The following is an 18,085-nucleotide window of genomic DNA, read 5'->3' on the forward strand; positions in this document are numbered from 1 at the left end:
TGTAAATAATAAATGTGGCTTTAATGTCCAAGTTGTTGAATGATTAGTAAAATTAATCAAATTTTACAACATAAAAAATACATGCAATTGATTAAATAAAAATTTTTTTTACATAATTTAAAATGATTTTTACAGTTGTTTAAATATGTATCTTAGTATATTTATAGCTTATACACGCTATTAACAATGTCTTCTACAAACTATACATCGCAAATAAAAATCAATTATCATCACTATAATATTCACATTCATCTGAATCATCATCATTCTCTTCATCTAATTGTTTTTTAAATATTTTTTTATAAACAAAGAATTCTTCAGCTGTAACTCCAGCAACTTTAACAGCAAACTGCTTATCACTTGTTTCAATGATTGCTTTCAATGAAGGATTACCAGTTATTAGATTTGGACTAGCCTTTGGATCTCGAGGTTTGTACATACCTAGTTTTACCAAAAAAGTATGTCTACACTTTAAATCAAAAAGTGTTGAGGACAAAACACTCGTTGTTACAAATTGAGTAGGACCAAGTTCCATGTTCAACAATATATAATCTAATTTAGACTCAATATATTTCCAATTGTCAAACAAAATATTTGGCGAATATGATATCAATTCTAATAACCTATTTTGTTTATTACCAACATATGATAAAAGTTTAGGAATTCTGGATAGAATTAGCTTATCGTCCAGCAACAAACAAGAAGGTTGTGAAATTATTAGTTGTCTTAATTTTTTGTCTTCAAAGCGAAAGTTAGTCCATGCAATCATGCATCTCTGTAAGTTTTGTCTATTTATACTTAATATATCTGGATTTGAATCTATCATTTCTAGAAGCTCAGATGTTTTAAAGTCATACTGGGTTAAATATTCAAATAGTACTAGCCACCTTGATTCAGAGTAAAATTTTAATTTCTCTTGATGGTTGTTTATAACTTTGGATAATATTGAACTTTTTACATTTAACTGCTTAGCCAAGTTACATAAGTGTTCTGGTACGACATTCAGTTCATTTACTGCAACAGACATATTTTTAGATGTGATCATTTTTGAACAATGACACAAATAACATGATCGAAACGTTCTCATTAACAACATTGTAACTGAAAAAAAAAAAATAAATATTTTTACACACTTAATACCTATAAATTCCTTCAATAATTAAATTACACAAATTTTAAGATTGAATGAAAAACATAAATTATTATTTTTAACGTTACATTCTTATAATAGCTATAGTGACTAAAGCTATACTTATGCTCCTTAATCAAAGACTATCGTTTCTTTATTGTCTATACAGTATGTTCCAAAAGTCCCATATCTTCCTTGTATTTCTGTGGCAAAAAAATATATTTAAATATGTTTTTACAGTAAAAGTATGGAATATCCAATTGAATGGCATAAAATTCAAATTTTTTGTTTCAAAAATACAAATTTTTTTAAATATTGAAGATAGGTATTTTCTGTCATATTTTTAAAAACAGTTATCAAAAAAAATGTATTAAAATTTAATGAAAATAGACCAAAGTAAAACAAATTAAGTTGTTGACTTAGTTAGAATAATACCTACAATTATGTCAGCAAAACACTAATCTTATGATTTAATCAACCTCAATAGAACGCGTATTATTTTTATAATAATTTGTAAATATCTAATTATTAATGGAGCTTTGTTAATTGTTAAATTATTTAAGTGTTTCCAAAAATTGAGACATTAATCTGTTAATATAACATTGTTTTTGACGATCTTGATAAATGATAGGTACTCAATTCCAAAGCTTGCCGCTTGTTTGCAATTTTCATTATTTGGAAGGTAACATTTAACCATGTCAATGAAATCATGTACTCAGAATGTAAACATCATTTTTTAAATCTAAAACAAAATAAGTACGAAGATAAAGTAGATTGTTATAAAAAAAATCTGCAAGATTAATTAAATCATGTGATTCGTGTTTTACTAACAGTAACATAACAAGGTATTATTCTAATGAAGGCAACAATTAAAATTTGCTTTACTTGGCAGATTTTCACTCAATTTTGATAAAAAAATATTTTAACTGTTTCTAATCATTAAATAGCTATTTTGAAAATTTAAAAACTCAATTGCATAAAAATATTTGAATCTTATGCCATTCAATCAGAATTTTCATACTTATGAATTACTGTAAAAAAGCCACAATTAAATATATTGATTTGCCACAAAGATGCCACCAGGGTGATACGGGACTTTTGAGACATACAGCTCAGCTAAATCAAAAAATTATTTCATTATGAACAATTCGATAAAAATGATTTATTGTTTCAATATAAATAATAAGAAAAATAAGTACCTAACCTTGTTATGAATTTTTCGAAATGTATTTTGTTAATAAATGATAGGTTTATAGTACTAAAAGACTAAAAGTATTAAAATTGATGTAGCTTATAATATTAATATATCCTCATTACTTTGTCTCAAAAGTAGGTAGAATACACTAGTTCTGTTCATTTTTTCCCTTTTCCGCCTATACCATTGTGAAGGAGATGTGTGCCGCCCAGTGTATTCTACTTAAAGATAAAGTATAGGTATAGATGGAAATTCACCAAGTATGCCATCCCTATTTTTCTGAACCCGTTATCATGGACCTAATACCGTTACACCTTAGTAAGTAAACCAAGTTAGATGAAACGAAAACTTCTCGTTTGCATTTAAATTTCAATTCATCAATATTTTCAAAAGAGTCACAATGATTAACAATCTAGTGGAAAAAAAAATTTGGTATCGCTATGACACTCCTTACATGATATTTTATAGATAATATAGATATTGATATACTTACTTAATCTTTGTGGATAAAGCTAATAGAAAGTGTAAATTTTTATTAGCAATTAATTAGCCTTTTACTGTTTTTACACAATTGCTAACATAATAAATTGCATATAACAATGAACTAAGCAGTAACAGTAATCAGATAAATGAGAATAGCTGCAGGCCGTCTAAATCATAAATGTCTAACAGTCACGACTCACGGTTGCTAGATAGTATTTTAATTCGTTCTCACAGTTAATAAATTATTAATTATTAATTATTAAATTATTATTTATACCTACTCAAATCATAAAAACGTGTGCGAATTTGGGAGACCAAAGCTAGGGTACTATCACGGATTAATATTGATATGAATCCGTGGGTACTATTTCACGGACGACTATAGTGATAAGAAACATTGGACGTTGTGTTGCATTTCATTTAATTTTAGGGGTGCCGTACTATTGCACCGAAACTACGGTTCTTTTACGAAGTAGATGTCACCCTATGTCACATAATATTTTTTGTAAATTGTTTTTAAGTATATAAAATAAATTCTATTGGTGTCATTACCACGATAGTCATACCGACATATTGTTGTCATCATAACATAATGACAAATAAATAATAATCGAAAGTTAGGTTATAAATTCCAAATTCCTCTTTAGACTATACAATCTAATCTAATGAGTAATGACTATAGACTATTGACTAATACACATTGTTCAGTTTACATTACCTAATGAGAGCAGTTTAAATATGTAATTTGACTTGAAGTATTTAAAACATCACTTTTTACGGAAACAGGTATGTATAATACTACTGTCTACTGTATTGAATAGTTTAGCTATTGTTTAGAAATGTAAGTCTTTTATTAACTATGTAAATATGTAATACCAGCTTATTCTGTTTCCCTATCCACACAGTGATGAGTACTGACTGAAGCACTAATTACTGTATTATGATTTTTCCGTGGTGTGTTTACATCACAGTTTATAGAACCATAATATTATGTATTGTAAAATATTATCTAATGTATTGTCTAAGTTATAATGAATATTAATACATTTATCAGGGGTGTAAAACTTTTAGAATTAAAGTTAAGCCTGAAAACGGAATGTTTGTGGCAAACATGACAATTGATGGTCTCAGAGTCACGAACCACGTAAAAGGGTTTCAGCGAGGCTTGAACAAGGAAGCGCTAAAAAAGACTAAAGCGTTTTCCTTCGGGTGGGGCGCTGTTAACATGGCATCACCCACTCAGTTGGATTGTGGTAATTTGCAAGGTATTAAATAAGATGACGTCGTCCGAAAAATCAGATCAGAGGCTTTAACTGCTGATGATTATGATAAAGATGATTTTCCTGATATTGTATTGATGTGTAATGACAAATAAATCAACTTTGTAAAGTATGTCAGTATACCGTCCGTACACTGTTATAGTAACGAGCAGTTGGACATACTAAACAATCTGATTAAAAAACAAAAACCAGTAACTGGGTATTTGAATGCAACAACTGGTACAGTCGTCAGAAAAATTGACAAGAACAGCAAAAAGATCACAGTATGTTCTAGTTATTAATGTCCCATTACCTGGAAACTCGAGTGTCATGTGTCCCGTTGGTCGAACGTTTTTAAAGCATTCGTTTTGAAACACAAACTGACTTGGCGCGTATTCACAAACATAGAAACAGATATAAGTTTTGCACAAATTAACGGCTCGTGTGGTTTTAATTCCATATTCGATTACCTTAACTGGCGTTACAGAGTATTTGGTTGAAAACAATGATGAGTCTAATGTCACGATCATAAACATATGTGTAAAAAATATAAAAACAAAATAGGCACCTATAAAATATCATACAGGTACATATTTTTAAACCATTGCTTCTTATCTATATGAATACGTAAATATATAGTATTATAGTAAAAGAATATACATTATATAATCATAACAATAACAAAAAGGACTGGATACAGGAAACATGTACATTTAGTACCTATTTAGGGGGACGAGGTGGCCGAGCGGTCTAACGCGACGGATTCGGCACAGCCGGTCCGAGTTCGATCCTCGACCACTGGGCGGCATTTTTCTCCGTGCAAGTCACGGTGTCCGGAGAACAAGTGCCGCCATCCCCCCACCCCGGGGCACGGCAGAAACCTACGGGTGCCCCATTAGAAATTCTGCCAAACACAACACACACGTGTACCAACCTACCCAATATAAAAAACCTACCAAACCTACCCAATATAAAAACCTACAGTGCTCTACCCACACCCAATGGCCTATGTTGCCGCGGGTTACCCAATAAAAAAAAATAAATAAAAAAAAAAAAAAGTACCTATTTAGTATTTACTATTCATTAACGTGGTATCATAGCAACTGTGTAATATTATATATCAGAAAATACAAAATTCGATTTAACAAAGTCACTGGTATGGTATCTGCATTTACATATCATCGGTGTATCGGAATATATGGAAAATACTTGCGTGTTAATTTAGTTACATAAGTATAATTAAAAATATGATAATATATCATTATTTTAAATACTAAATATATATATATATATATATATAAATAGTATTCATTTTTATTTAAATTAATACGAACTTGTTTTATATTTACGTGAATTTTTTTATAAGCAATCAGTTATTTTTGCATATAGGTGTATAGCTTAGATGATCATATTATACTAGTATATTATGATCTAAGGTGTATTGTGAAAAAGAGAGGGAGAGCTGATACCTTTATTTATCGTCATAATGTCACGTCCTATGATGATACCGACCTTAAGCCCAAAATTTTTTTTCGGTCTCACTACTCAAGTGAACGGCAATTGTTTATTTCTAAATGAAAATGAAATCGTCTATCCAGCGTCTGGTGTCCTCGTTATTTACAACACTGCTCATCATAAACAAAAATATATACACCTGGCCGAACCACAAAAAGTCATCACTGCTATGGCCCTCTGCATTAACAAGTATGCTCTTACTATCTTTATTATAAATTTGTTTGTGTCTTATGAACCACATACATTGGTATAACTGCATATAGATATTATAATAATTAATAGGTACTTAGTTTATTATAATTATGACAATTTTAAAAACAATCTATCTATTATTAATCATACGTTATCTATTATTATTCAGTTGGTAATAGCCTATAATAGGTGTGAATTTAGCAAAAAACCTATATATAGGTATTATAATAATTTGTCAATATGGCAATATACATATATATACCATCAAGGCCGTAACTGAAAACAAATTTTTGGTGAGGGAGATCAAATGCTTTACTTGCTCTATGAACAAGATTATTGATGACTGACCATTACAGTGAAACTTCCGTTAAACAATTTTCTGATTAAGAAAATGTATCAACTAAAAAAACTAAATAGATATGATATGCACATCTATTTAACAAACTTGACTATAATAAGAATTTTATTGGTAGTCCATGAGACTCCGTAACATAAAAATTGCACTGTACCTATTACTATAAGTATAACTATTACAGTAGGTACCTATGTGGCTATGTAATTATTTGTTTATAAATAGTAAATACCTAAAAATATCAGTAAGTCTATATAAGAGTATTCATACCTATTGGCAATTTAGCTATTGTACCTATTCATATAGGTACCTACTTAGTTACTGTAAATTACTATGTGTACAAATATAGGTTCCTATATCCTATTAGAAAACCAACTACACCAAATAATAATATCTTTGTATTTAATTTTTTAAAAATGTATTATAAATTATACATACAATAAATTATAGTTATTATAACTAACTAGGTTGGTATACAAATACAAATATAATTTGTCTGACTTTTTACTGTAATTTAGAAACGTTATAGCTGTGGCAGAAAAAGGTGACAAGAAGAAACCTACCATCAGTATTTATGACCTGGACTCAATGAAACGAAAAAAACTACTAACCGTGTTAACGGATTTGAAAACCGATAATTTCATTAATATCAAATTCTCATTTGATGATACTTATTTGGCAGCCCTCACTAATGGACCGGATTTTATGATGTACTACTACAATTGGGAAAATTCAAAAATCGAGAGCTACGTGAAAGCTAGCAACCCTCCAAATGCCGAAGGACCAGTGTTAGACGTATGTATACATATTAATATATTATATATTATACTAGCTGATCCCGTGCACTTCGTTACCCGTTAAATGTACAAACTGTATATGACTCAAACATTGTTCAATGCGTTATTTAATATTCGGTGTATGATGTTCTAAATTTACCTTAACTTTTCTGTTGCCCGGAATAAAAATTCTGATTCGCAGCAGTATATTATCAGGTAGGCAATCTACCTGCGGTAGATCGTGGACCCCGTCCTGTTTGTACATAAGTGTATGATTTAACTCTAAAGTATCAAAGTTAGTATCCAAGTTTGTCGTTTTTACTTAATTCCACCTACGGTGGATTAATATAGTCAATTAATACAAAATCCTAACCTAACCGTACTAAAATCCGATGAATAAAAAAAAAACAAATTTAATCCTTTTTAAATTAGCCTATCTTCTTCCCAGAGGTCTATCTACACACAAACATTCATTTATATACCGACAAAAAATAATAATACAAACTTACAAACATGCCCGATTAACTAATAGCCACCAATATATAATACACTATTATTATTTTTATTTTTATTTTTTTCTGGACAACCCTTATCACTTAGGGGTATGAAAAATAGTTAGTAGCTGATTATAGCAGGTCTGATTCTCAGACCTACTGAATATGCATATAAAATTTCATAAAAATCGGTCCAGCCGTTTCAGGGGAGTATGGTAACTAACATTGTGACACGAGAATTTTATATATTAGATATTATATACATTTTTGTATATAATATAACATATTGGCAATTTAAAATATTATGATGCACATATACATAATATATAATGTATATAAATGCGAGTTAAACATTTGTTAATGTGTTTATTGTAAAAGTCATTAACAATATTTAAATTATCATAGATGGCCTTAAATCCATCCGACAATACTATATGCTGTTTTGTTGGTAAAGGGCTATTCCGGCTAGTCACTATCAGTGATTCTATTTGGCGGCAGTATGGTTTTCAAAAAGCCGACAACTTGGATTTTTCCACTGTATGTTGGTTGAACGGTGATAGGTAATGTATTATTGAAAATGTCAAATCAAAACATTTTTTAAGTGATTTGTATCTAATATAAATGAAGTTGAAAGTTTTGGATGTCCCAATGCCCCATAAAACACGGCAGTGGCGTAGCCACGATTTTAGAATAGAGGGGAGCAACAATTTTTTCAAGATCAAAGTAGGTAAATAGTTGGACACGGAACAGTTGCGCCTAAGATAAAATTTGTATTTTACGGTCAGTATATCAATATTGCGGTCCTTATTTTTTACCGTCAATGTATACATTTTTAAAAAACAAAAATGTTTATTGATTCGTGGCCAATATTCTATAATTATATTGAGACTTCAGTGAAACATCATTCGGTATTTCATTATTATCAACGAACTAAAATATGCATTTGAGTGATAGACAAAAAAAAGTTTCTTAAAAGCTAAGGCTTAGTTTAAAAGGTAAACCGTATTGTTAATTCTTAATGAATTTAAATTTCGAAAATTTGCTCATACAAAAAATGGAATTAAGTTAAAGTTTATAAACGAACAAAATGTTTTTATTAAATCTGAAAAAATCTATTTATTTTTATACCTTCTATAAATAATTTGTATAATATTATAATAATATAATATAATATAGAATAATATTTTCATAACAATTTATTTATTTGTAATTATATATTTATGTATATTAGATTATAAACGTATTATTGGTGATACGCCCTGAGTGATGAACAATAGAGTTTTAGGATATTCAGGATATTGTGTACCTACTTGATGGTTAATTTTAAAAACTATTTTGGTCTTTCATTATTGATGTACGATGTACCTTAATGGCTTAATGTAATTAAGTTTTTTACGTACATTTTTATAATACCTACATTAAGGCTGAAGCTTAAACTCATTATCGACCTACGAGTATAGTTTTTGACTTTTGTCATGAAGTGATATTCCAGTTATTTAAATTTTATAAGTTCATTTCAAATTATGACAATATAATATGGTTCAATATCTTGTGTTTAATTTTCAAGTTTTTACTTTTTAATGCCAGTTTAGGTAGATCCTATACGGCTATACCTAAGCATGCGCATGTGATTATAATATAGTATAACTAGTAGGTATACCCAACGATACAAGTTATAAAATTATATAATAAATATAAAACTTTATAGGATTTTAGCTGGTACTATGGATGGTCGTATAATAATAGTAGAGAATGGAGAGCTTATAGCTATGTACAACGTTAAAACAATGATGGATTTTGATCCAAAAAATAGAATAAAAGCTCCTTTAGACGTAGTTCCCTTATCAAAAGAAAGTAATCAACGAATGGACATAAGATGCTGTATTCCGATCAAGATAGGTTTAATATTCGTATTTGGCGATTCCTGTGTTTATTACTACGAAAAAACTAATCACAGGTTTGCTAAAAAAAAATTAAAAATAGATAGTTAGGTACCTGGTACTTACTAAGAATTTCAATGGCGTTGAATTTATAATTTTACAGATACAAAAGACGAAATGAATTCTTGAAGCAAACTGACTCAAACTTAAATGCTCTGGATACCGATAGACCTATGCATAACATAGAGACACTGTCTATAAGTCCAAAAAACCTAAAAATGATTTGTGTTACAAGGAGGTCTCAATTGTTTTGGGCACCGTTGGCTGAAATTCCAGACACATATATGGTAATACTCTAGAAATGAGAAATAATATAGTCAGCGGTGCCGTAGCCAGGGAGTGGGCACTGTGGGCATGTGCCCTCCCCCCGTATTTTTTTGGCTTATTTTATATTATATTATATGTTTGATAAAAATGAAAAGTTAAAACTGTCAAAGCGAACCATTTTGAAGTGGTTGGATTTAGGAAATATTGTACATCCATCGTTAGTGCTGTGTCACTGATTATTTGTGTGTATGAGTTCCCCGAACCCTTTATGTAACTAAAGATAAACGATGGCTAAGATTCTTGGACCTTAGTAACGTACATACGCGCAGTCACATCACTATATTAATTTGTGATAAAAAAATGTTCAACTCCCGTGTGCCACGAAACTCCCAAAAAGCGGAAGAAAAATTCACCCAGTACCGAAAGCCCTATTTTAATTTTGAAAACATATTTGAATTCCTTAATCTATTTTCTAGGTTATGTAAGAAATGGATTTTTGATTTGTACTTTGTGGTACGTATTGTTTAATTATTCAAGTACCAAATTAATTTTCTTTTTTTATCAAAATTCAATTTAACTTTAATATTACTAAAAAAAAATATTCGCTTCCTACAAAACACAGACATAAAGCCATAAAGGGCAGAAATTCTTATATTTTTTCGAAATTCAAATTGGACTTATGGAAGTATATTTTTTTCCCACTTATAGGTCTAAATCCACAAAAAACGACCAGCTTTCAAATGCCCTAATATAGTATTATACTTTTGTTAGTAATTTTTAATAATATTCGAACAAAAAATGGAATGTTTTGTTTACAACACATTTTGATATAATTATAATATATTAATACACTTATATTAGTTAATACATTAACCTATGGTTTACAATAATATTAATACATTGTTATATTAAATGTAGGTACCATAGTTGTTAACATAAATATATAGTCATAAAAAGAGTATCTACACTTTATGAACAAAGGGGTCACAACTAGATATTATAGTAATTGAAAGGTTAGAGAAAAAAATGAAGTACCCCCCATTAAAAAAAAAAAATTTTCTGACTACGGCACTGATAGTCAGGACACAATTCAATGTATACCATTATACCAATATTTTATTGTAGAACGCACAGAATATTGTTTACTTTAAGCCTCTTGGTGAAGACTTGCATCATGGTGGTATCTCCAGCTTGTCAACGTGTAAATGGAAACCAATATTCATAACTTGTGGCAAGGTTGACCACACCATTAGGGTTTGGAACTATTTGAATTGTTCATTATTACTGTCACAACAATACCAAGAAGATGTGTTTAGTGTTTCACTACACCCTTCTGGGTTATATTCCGTAGCCGCGTTCACGGGGAAAGTCGAGTTCCAATTGGTGCACACAGAAGGTCTGAAATCGTGGAGAGAGTTCGCTGTGACGAGTTGTAACTTGACCGAATTTAGTACGTCCGGTCACATGTTTGCTTTAGCTAACCAATTCGACGTTGATGTGTATTGTTCGGTGAAATTTGAAAAAAGGTTTACGTACAAAGGACATTCAAGTACGGTGTGTGTTGACAATGATTACCAACGATTGCATGCGTAATAATTTACACGTCATGCATAATGCATATACGTACAAATGTTATTGATGTGATGATATATATCATCAAGTTAATGATTTATAGATCACGGCTATGGTATGGGCACCAAACGATATGAAACTAGTCACGTGTGGAATAGATGGTGCTATTTACGAATTCAATACAAGGACTGGTGAAAGGGACATGGATATCGTACATTCTAAAACGATTTATATGGATTTGGCCATTTCAAACGACACTAATCAGATTTTCCCAGCTGCTCAAGATGGTCGATTCAAAGAAATAAATAATCAATCCGTAAACTTTTTTATTTCAAATTATATACCTACACTCAATTATTATAAAACTTAGTTACCCAAGTAAAATATAGAAGCACTAATGTAATCTTCTCTAAAATTTTAATTATCATATTTATTTAGCTGTAAAAACCAATTACAAGAGTCAAAAACCTATAAAAATAATCACACCATCGTACAGTTAAAGTTGTTGGAATAGGACCTAACCATAAGAAGTCTAATTATAATATTTATCTTAAAAATTATCTAGGTGGTCCGTGATATAGACTTGCACCAAGGTGCATTAGACGCGATAGTTTTGTCAAGATCAGATTTAATTCTATTCGTAGCAGGTCAAAATGGTGTTGTGTTATCATTAATGTTACCTATCATGGCTGAAATCAAACACAAAGAGTTTAATATGCACAACAAGAATATTACAAAGGTTTACTAATTATGACATTGTTATTTTTAAATCTTAATCATATAACGTTTTACAGATGAGTATGACAATTGATGATTCAAACTTGATCACCTGTTCGTCAGATGGGAGTATATGTATATGGGAAATTAAGGATGCTGAAGGCAAAAAGGTTATTTTAAATGACCAATTCGCATATTCTGATGATATTCTAGTGAACGCTTTGGAGTTAAAGAACAAAATCGAAAATATGGCAGAACTTAAAATGAGAGTAAATGAGTTGGAAAGGGAAAGCAAATATCAAATTACTCAACTTATAAAATCTAAAGAACAACAGATCCAGGAATTGAATAATAACCATTCGATCGTTATGAAAATATTGGAAAATAAAAATACGGTAGGTAAAACAAGAATAATACGATATATATTATAATACCTACGGACTACGATTAGTAGTTAGTACTGTCTATAGGTGCCTTACCTAGATAGTAAAAAAATATTGTCATAATTAAAAGTGAGTAAATAATTATATTTATATTCAAGGAAATAACTAAAAAACACATGGCTGATAAGAGTAGGTTAGAAATGGAACTAAACCTTTTAAAAGATTCACATGCTCAAGAGTTGGAAGAATTGGAAGCTAATTATAATGAAAAACTCTTATACGAATACGAAAAATATGACACACTTCAAAATGAGTTAATTAAAACTAACTCGGAATTGGAAAAGTAATAATGATTATTAGTAACGTTTGATAATTAGTAATTACACTAGCTGGTTAGGTTATTAACCCATACTGTATGATCGTTTAAATTATTATATTACTGTAATTTATACTAGAGATATGAACAAATCTGAATTTGAACAAAACGAAAAATTACAGAAAATAGTAGATCAATTTAAAATAAAACTTAATGAAAAAGATGAAAATATTGTAAAAGTAAGTGGTGTACTTGTTTAAATATAATACTTTAAGGTGATTTAAATTTCAAAAGATAATAATTAACAATACGACTCAATATACGGAATTGGTTCCAGGGCAAAATAAATTGTTCGAATGTTAATCTTATATTCTTATGATATTTTATTAGGTTTTACGATGTCTGGCAAAGTTTTTAAATAGGATATATCCAATAGATCGTAGAAAATATGTAGGTATATTTAAAAGTTTATTGGTAAAAATATTAAAAAAATTGAATGATTGCCAAATTTTGAACTTAGAATTCGTCAAAAATATATGCTGTAAATGTATACTACTTCATTAATTTTTATAAAAATTTTATTTATTGGAATCAACCGACTTATTATGATACCATATTGTTGATATTATCCAGGATTTAATTTGTATACCCGTACCTATGTAATGTTTTAAATGTAGACAACCTGGGAACCAAATCGCAGTCATCCCATAATCTACCTATATATTATAATGAATAATAATAGTAATCACCAATTACTTATTAGTTACTTCTACCAATTAGACAGTTTGCTTTTTTAATATTACAAACTATAATAATTGATAAAACATTCAAATTATTGTCTATATAGTTAAAAGAACAATTGATTAAAGATAAACAAAGTATGTCTGATCGTATGTGTAAAATCGAAGAGGACGCAGATCGGGAAGTATTGGAAAAAAAGGCTGACTTTGTGAATAAATTGAGAGAATTGAAAAAAATTAATTTAAATCTTAGAGGCGAACTTGGATCATACAAAATGAAAGCTAAAGCGTGCGTAACCTTTAGGTTAAAATTCTGCAGTGCTCGAAATGAACTGAAACGGTGTTTCTGATTTTAATATTAGGCTTTACATCCGTTTCTGTTTTAAAAGTATAAGCATAAAATTCTATATCGTAGTTTGTAATCTGTATTGTATTATAATATTATTAATAACTTACTACAATGATATATTTATGAATGATATATAAACTACAATGAAGACTTGGAAACTACATACTACTCCTTCCTGTGACTGTGGAAACGGTACGCAAACAATCCCCCTTATAGCACATGAATGCCGATCCGTGCATTCAAAGGCACTCTAAAATCTAAATGATATACATTCAGCTAATAGAGATGTAATCGATTGGATACGCAATACAAGATTATTCATAAGTTTGTCTACCTTTATCAAAAAAAAAAAAAATGTCCACCAGCAAATCAAATTAAATTTTTATTAGCGTTTGAAGTTCATATTTATACAATATTGGATATTCACTTGATTTCTCATGTAGTGATTTTGTTACTTTGTTGTAATTCAAAAACTAATAACTGTAGATATATGAAAATTTATATTCTCATTTTCTATACACCATCAAATTTTGAAAATATTTTGACTCTTTTTGAGCTGTTTACGGGCATTGTTAGTTTTCAATTATTTTGGTTTTTTTTTCTATAACTGTCAATAAAATTTTATTTGTTGGGTAAAAAAACGTGAAAATTTAATACAAGGCTCCTGCAGTATTGCTTATATAACTGTTGAAAAATATTAAAAACACATAGGTACAATTTTTTTTTTGATAAGCATTTAAGGTTGGAATTTTGACAACATTTAATAATTATTTTGTAGTTAAAAATTTTAAAAATGTTCAACTTTTATAGCTAAGGTTTAAAAATTGAAAACAAGGTTCCACGTAAATAGGTATATATAAATTACTTTATTCACATAATATCAACAAATATACTTAGTAATATCATAGGCTGACTTTTGTTCAGAATCGTTTATCTTATACAATGATATTATATCATTGAATTCAAATTTAACACCATCCATTATAATGAACCACTTGTAACCTACTGTACAGCAGAGCGACATCCACTTACCAGCTTTTTTTATTATTGAAAAGATGTGGCGGGAATTGGTTTATGATCAAATAAAAGTCATGATGCAGGTACATTGATTTTAAATTTGCAATACAAAAATAGACAAATGATATTTTAATTTTGTATGCGAACCGATTCAAAACATTTTCCATTTCGAGTGCTGTAGTATAATAATGCTGAAACAGTTACTTAAATGTTTTTGATTTATGCCAAATTATAATACAATGTGTCAATGTTGATTTAATAGAGCGTCAAAGGAAGCAGAAGACTTGGGTGGTCTAATTGAAAAATACGAAGAGGATATAACTCAGCTGAAAGTATCAGTCAAGATCGAAGAACAGACAATCTTAGGCCTTAAGAAGCAAATACAAGTTCGTGACGATATTATAGAGCAAAAGGAATCGCGGATTTTCGAGGAGAAACTTAAAATGAAAGATATAGAAAAACAATTGTTGCTGATGAAAGAAAATGTTAGTGAACTAGAACAAACGGTCGAGCCATTAATAATGGAAATTCAAGATAAAAAAAAAACTATTGAAGACGTGAGTTTTTATTTATATGTACCAGGTTAACCTTTATATAGTAATAATTAATAATATTATAAACATTACGTCATTATATTCTACTTACCAGCCTTTGCACTTAACACGATACTTCGATAAACATTATGGGGGCTTCGAACCCACACATCTAAAAAACTGTATATTTTTTTGAGGGGGATAAGCCCCCTATCCCTCATGAGATATGCGCCTATGAATCCACTGATAATAATAATAATAACAAGTTTATAATAATTATTATTATTACCTATGTAATATGCTAATTATTTATTATAACGTCAGATATTGGCGATGAAAATATGTAAAATCCTATGGTGAATTGTATTAAATCCGAATAATTATTGTTGTCATTGTGACGGAACGCGAATGACAGATGGAATCGGAAATGTTAGGTATGACAGCAGTGGTAAAGCAAATGCAATTACGCTTATCCGAACAGCGTGACAGATTGAAGGCGTGTGGCCTGGAGCTCGATAAAAAAGAACAGACAATCCGAGAGGTCAACCGAATTGTAAAAAACATTCAAGTTGATATCCACTCGGCCAGTGAACATTATCAAAATTCGGCAAAGCTAAAAGCCGCAGTTAAAGTGAGTAGACGAGATTGGAATTTTTTTCCTGTTTTTGTAAGGAGTTCCGCATAGGCAATATGTATGTCATGCACGGATGGCTGCGTGTAACCAAATAAAATGAGATACATACCAAATAGATCATTGGTACGTTCATTGTATGTACCACTGAAATTTGTCTTAAGCCCAGTTCGGTGCAACTAACACAGTTAATATTAATGAGTGAAGAATAAATGATGACTGTTATATTGTATTAAGTTAAGTTATGGCTTATATTCCCTATTAAGTATTAATATGTCATCCACTGCATATTATGAAATTCGACTGACATCCCCGGATTTGTAAATATGATAGTTAGTTCCAGTGGCGTAATTTGGTCATGTTTGTGTGGAGTATTGAAACATTTGCCCCCCCCCCCCCCGTCATATGGGGGTGGCTATTTTTTACACCCGCAAAAATAATGTAGTAGGTAATATATATATATATAACTAAAGAAGTCGGTACATAAATATGGTTCACTAGTTGAAAAAAGTCATGGGGGTGATACGACACCCAAATTCCCCCCCCCCCCCCATAAATACGCCACTGCAGCATTCATAAAAATGAATGGTATTGTTTTACACTCAAATCGTCGATCAACCAACAATATTGTGACAGCATCTATGCATTTAAATTAAAAAATAAAGATTATTAAAAATATTGTTTAAAAATGAAAAATAATAAATTATTGTATTTAATAATTTAAATTTCCAAGAGTAAATAATACTTAGGTAGTTAGGTACTATTTTTATTTGATAAGCAATTAATTTATTTACAGGATTTGTTTATTAAATATGGAAATACAAAAACATTTGAAGTATCTAAAGGTGAAGAGTTTGACACCAGAATGGAGTTTACAAGACAGCGGCAATTTTTAGAACAGTCCATTATCAGCTTAAAAAAACGTGTAAATGCGTGTGAAAAAAAAAACAATTCCTATAACAAACTTATGGATGAAAATATAACCCTCATTGATACAATCAATAAATTAAGACAAGAACTCAAGGCAAACTCTAAGAAATATAACAACTTAAAATTAATTTTTAAAATTAAAGAAAGTAAAAACCAAATTACTAAACATTAAACAAGTTAAAAATAACAATCTTCAGAAATAGAAAGCTGTGACAAATTTAGATGCAGTTGAATAATAGCATAAGGAACATAATTTATCGCCAATTAAAACAAATTTTGAATATTTTATTTTATTGTAATGCTGTTGTTAGTAGTGGTTAATATTTAATGTTTATTTGATTTTAGTCTTTAGAAATAATAGAACATAATAGAATATATTTTACTGACTGAACAAAAATATGTAAGTAATATAACACTTATTATAATATCTTGATTTTTTTATTTTATATAATCGCAATTTATAAGTATATAAATATGAAGTTAAGTAAATTTTAAAACAAATTTAATATAATGCTATATTTTGCCATCTTTATATTACTTATGCAATTTTATACTTTACTTTAGTGACTAGTTTAAATAAAATAAATATTAGTTAAGTACTGTCTTTATATTAACAGTCTCCATTCTCTACATTAATGCATTATAATGATCATATTAATATATATTTTTATTTTTTAAATAGTTAAATTAATTATTTAATAATATGTTCAATTAAATACGATCAATTTGAATATTTTCTTTAAAATAGTTAGAATTTACAGTGTACAGGAAGACCTGACAGATGAAATAACTTTTGTTCTATTCAATATTTTAAAATTTTTTTTATATATCTTTTTAATAGTTTAGTGCTACACGTATAATATAAAAAAAATTATTTTTATTTTTTAATACTGAAAATAAAAAAAAACTTATTTCTAAATCTGATTATAAGAACAATTTTAATGCAAAAAAACATCTATCTAAGTCAAGTAGTTTATTTTTTAGAATTTTTTATAGTAAATTAATTTAGAACGTAACAACTTTTTTTATAATATTTTTTGACCTAAGTATATTTCTTAAATTATTTATTAACCAAATAATTTTCACAATTTTTGTCATACGTTAAAGTAGAATCTTTTTTTTTTTTTGTCAGGTCTTCCTGTTACACCTGTTTAATTTTTACATATAAAAATGTAATTTATAATAACTTATTACTTTTACACATAACATTTTTTTCCCAATCTAAACAACTCATACTTGTGATCAGTTAAGTGATAGTTAAATTATATTTTGTGAGGCCAACCAGATTCACTGGC

The 18,085-nt window shown here is 29.0% G+C and overlaps 2 protein-coding genes across 6 annotated transcripts; one reads left to right on the plus strand and one right to left on the minus strand.

The window, feature by feature from the left end:
- Positions 1–3,130, minus strand: LOC132949575 (transcription termination factor 4, mitochondrial). 4 transcript variants are annotated; one of them, XM_061020537.1, is made up of 3 exons: positions 2,818–3,130; positions 1,253–1,871; positions 1–1,101 (listed from the first exon to the last, which is right to left on the minus strand). In XM_061020537.1, the coding sequence occupies exon 3, from the start codon at positions 1,094–1,096 to the stop codon at positions 221–223; it is 876 nt and encodes a 291-aa protein (XP_060876520.1). In that variant the 5' UTR covers positions 1,097–1,101; positions 1,253–1,871; positions 2,818–3,130; the 3' UTR covers positions 1–220. The 4 variants fall into 4 exon arrangements, with proteins under 4 accessions (XP_060876520.1, XP_060876518.1, XP_060876521.1 ...); XM_061020535.1 differs by lacking the exon at positions 1,253–1,871; XM_061020538.1 differs by lacking the exon at positions 1,253–1,871 and having other exon boundaries at positions 3,089–3,126.
- Positions 3,131–3,572: 442 nt separating this feature from the next.
- Positions 3,573–17,868, plus strand: LOC132949061 (cilia- and flagella-associated protein 57). 2 transcript variants are annotated; one of them, XM_061019821.1, is made up of 15 exons: positions 3,573–3,593; positions 6,644–6,920; positions 7,801–7,955; positions 9,104–9,352; positions 9,439–9,622; positions 10,728–11,156; positions 11,278–11,490; positions 11,740–11,913; positions 11,969–12,286; positions 12,433–12,617; positions 12,730–12,829; positions 13,438–13,619; positions 14,959–15,253; positions 15,645–15,860; positions 16,657–17,868. In XM_061019821.1, the coding sequence occupies exons 2-15, from the start codon at positions 6,714–6,716 to the stop codon at positions 16,960–16,962; spliced, it is 3,213 nt and encodes a 1,070-aa protein (XP_060875804.1). In that variant the 5' UTR covers positions 3,573–3,593; positions 6,644–6,713; the 3' UTR covers positions 16,963–17,868. The 2 variants fall into 2 exon arrangements, with proteins under 2 accessions (XP_060875804.1, XP_060875803.1); XM_061019820.1 differs by lacking the exon at positions 3,573–3,593 and adding an exon at positions 5,553–5,770.
- The last annotated feature ends 217 nt before the right edge of the window (positions 17,869–18,085 follow it).

This window comes from Metopolophium dirhodum, chromosome 7 (genome assembly GCF_019925205.1).
Source record: "Metopolophium dirhodum isolate CAU chromosome 7, ASM1992520v1, whole genome shotgun sequence".
NCBI classification, from domain to species: domain Eukaryota; kingdom Metazoa; phylum Arthropoda; class Insecta; order Hemiptera; family Aphididae; genus Metopolophium; species Metopolophium dirhodum.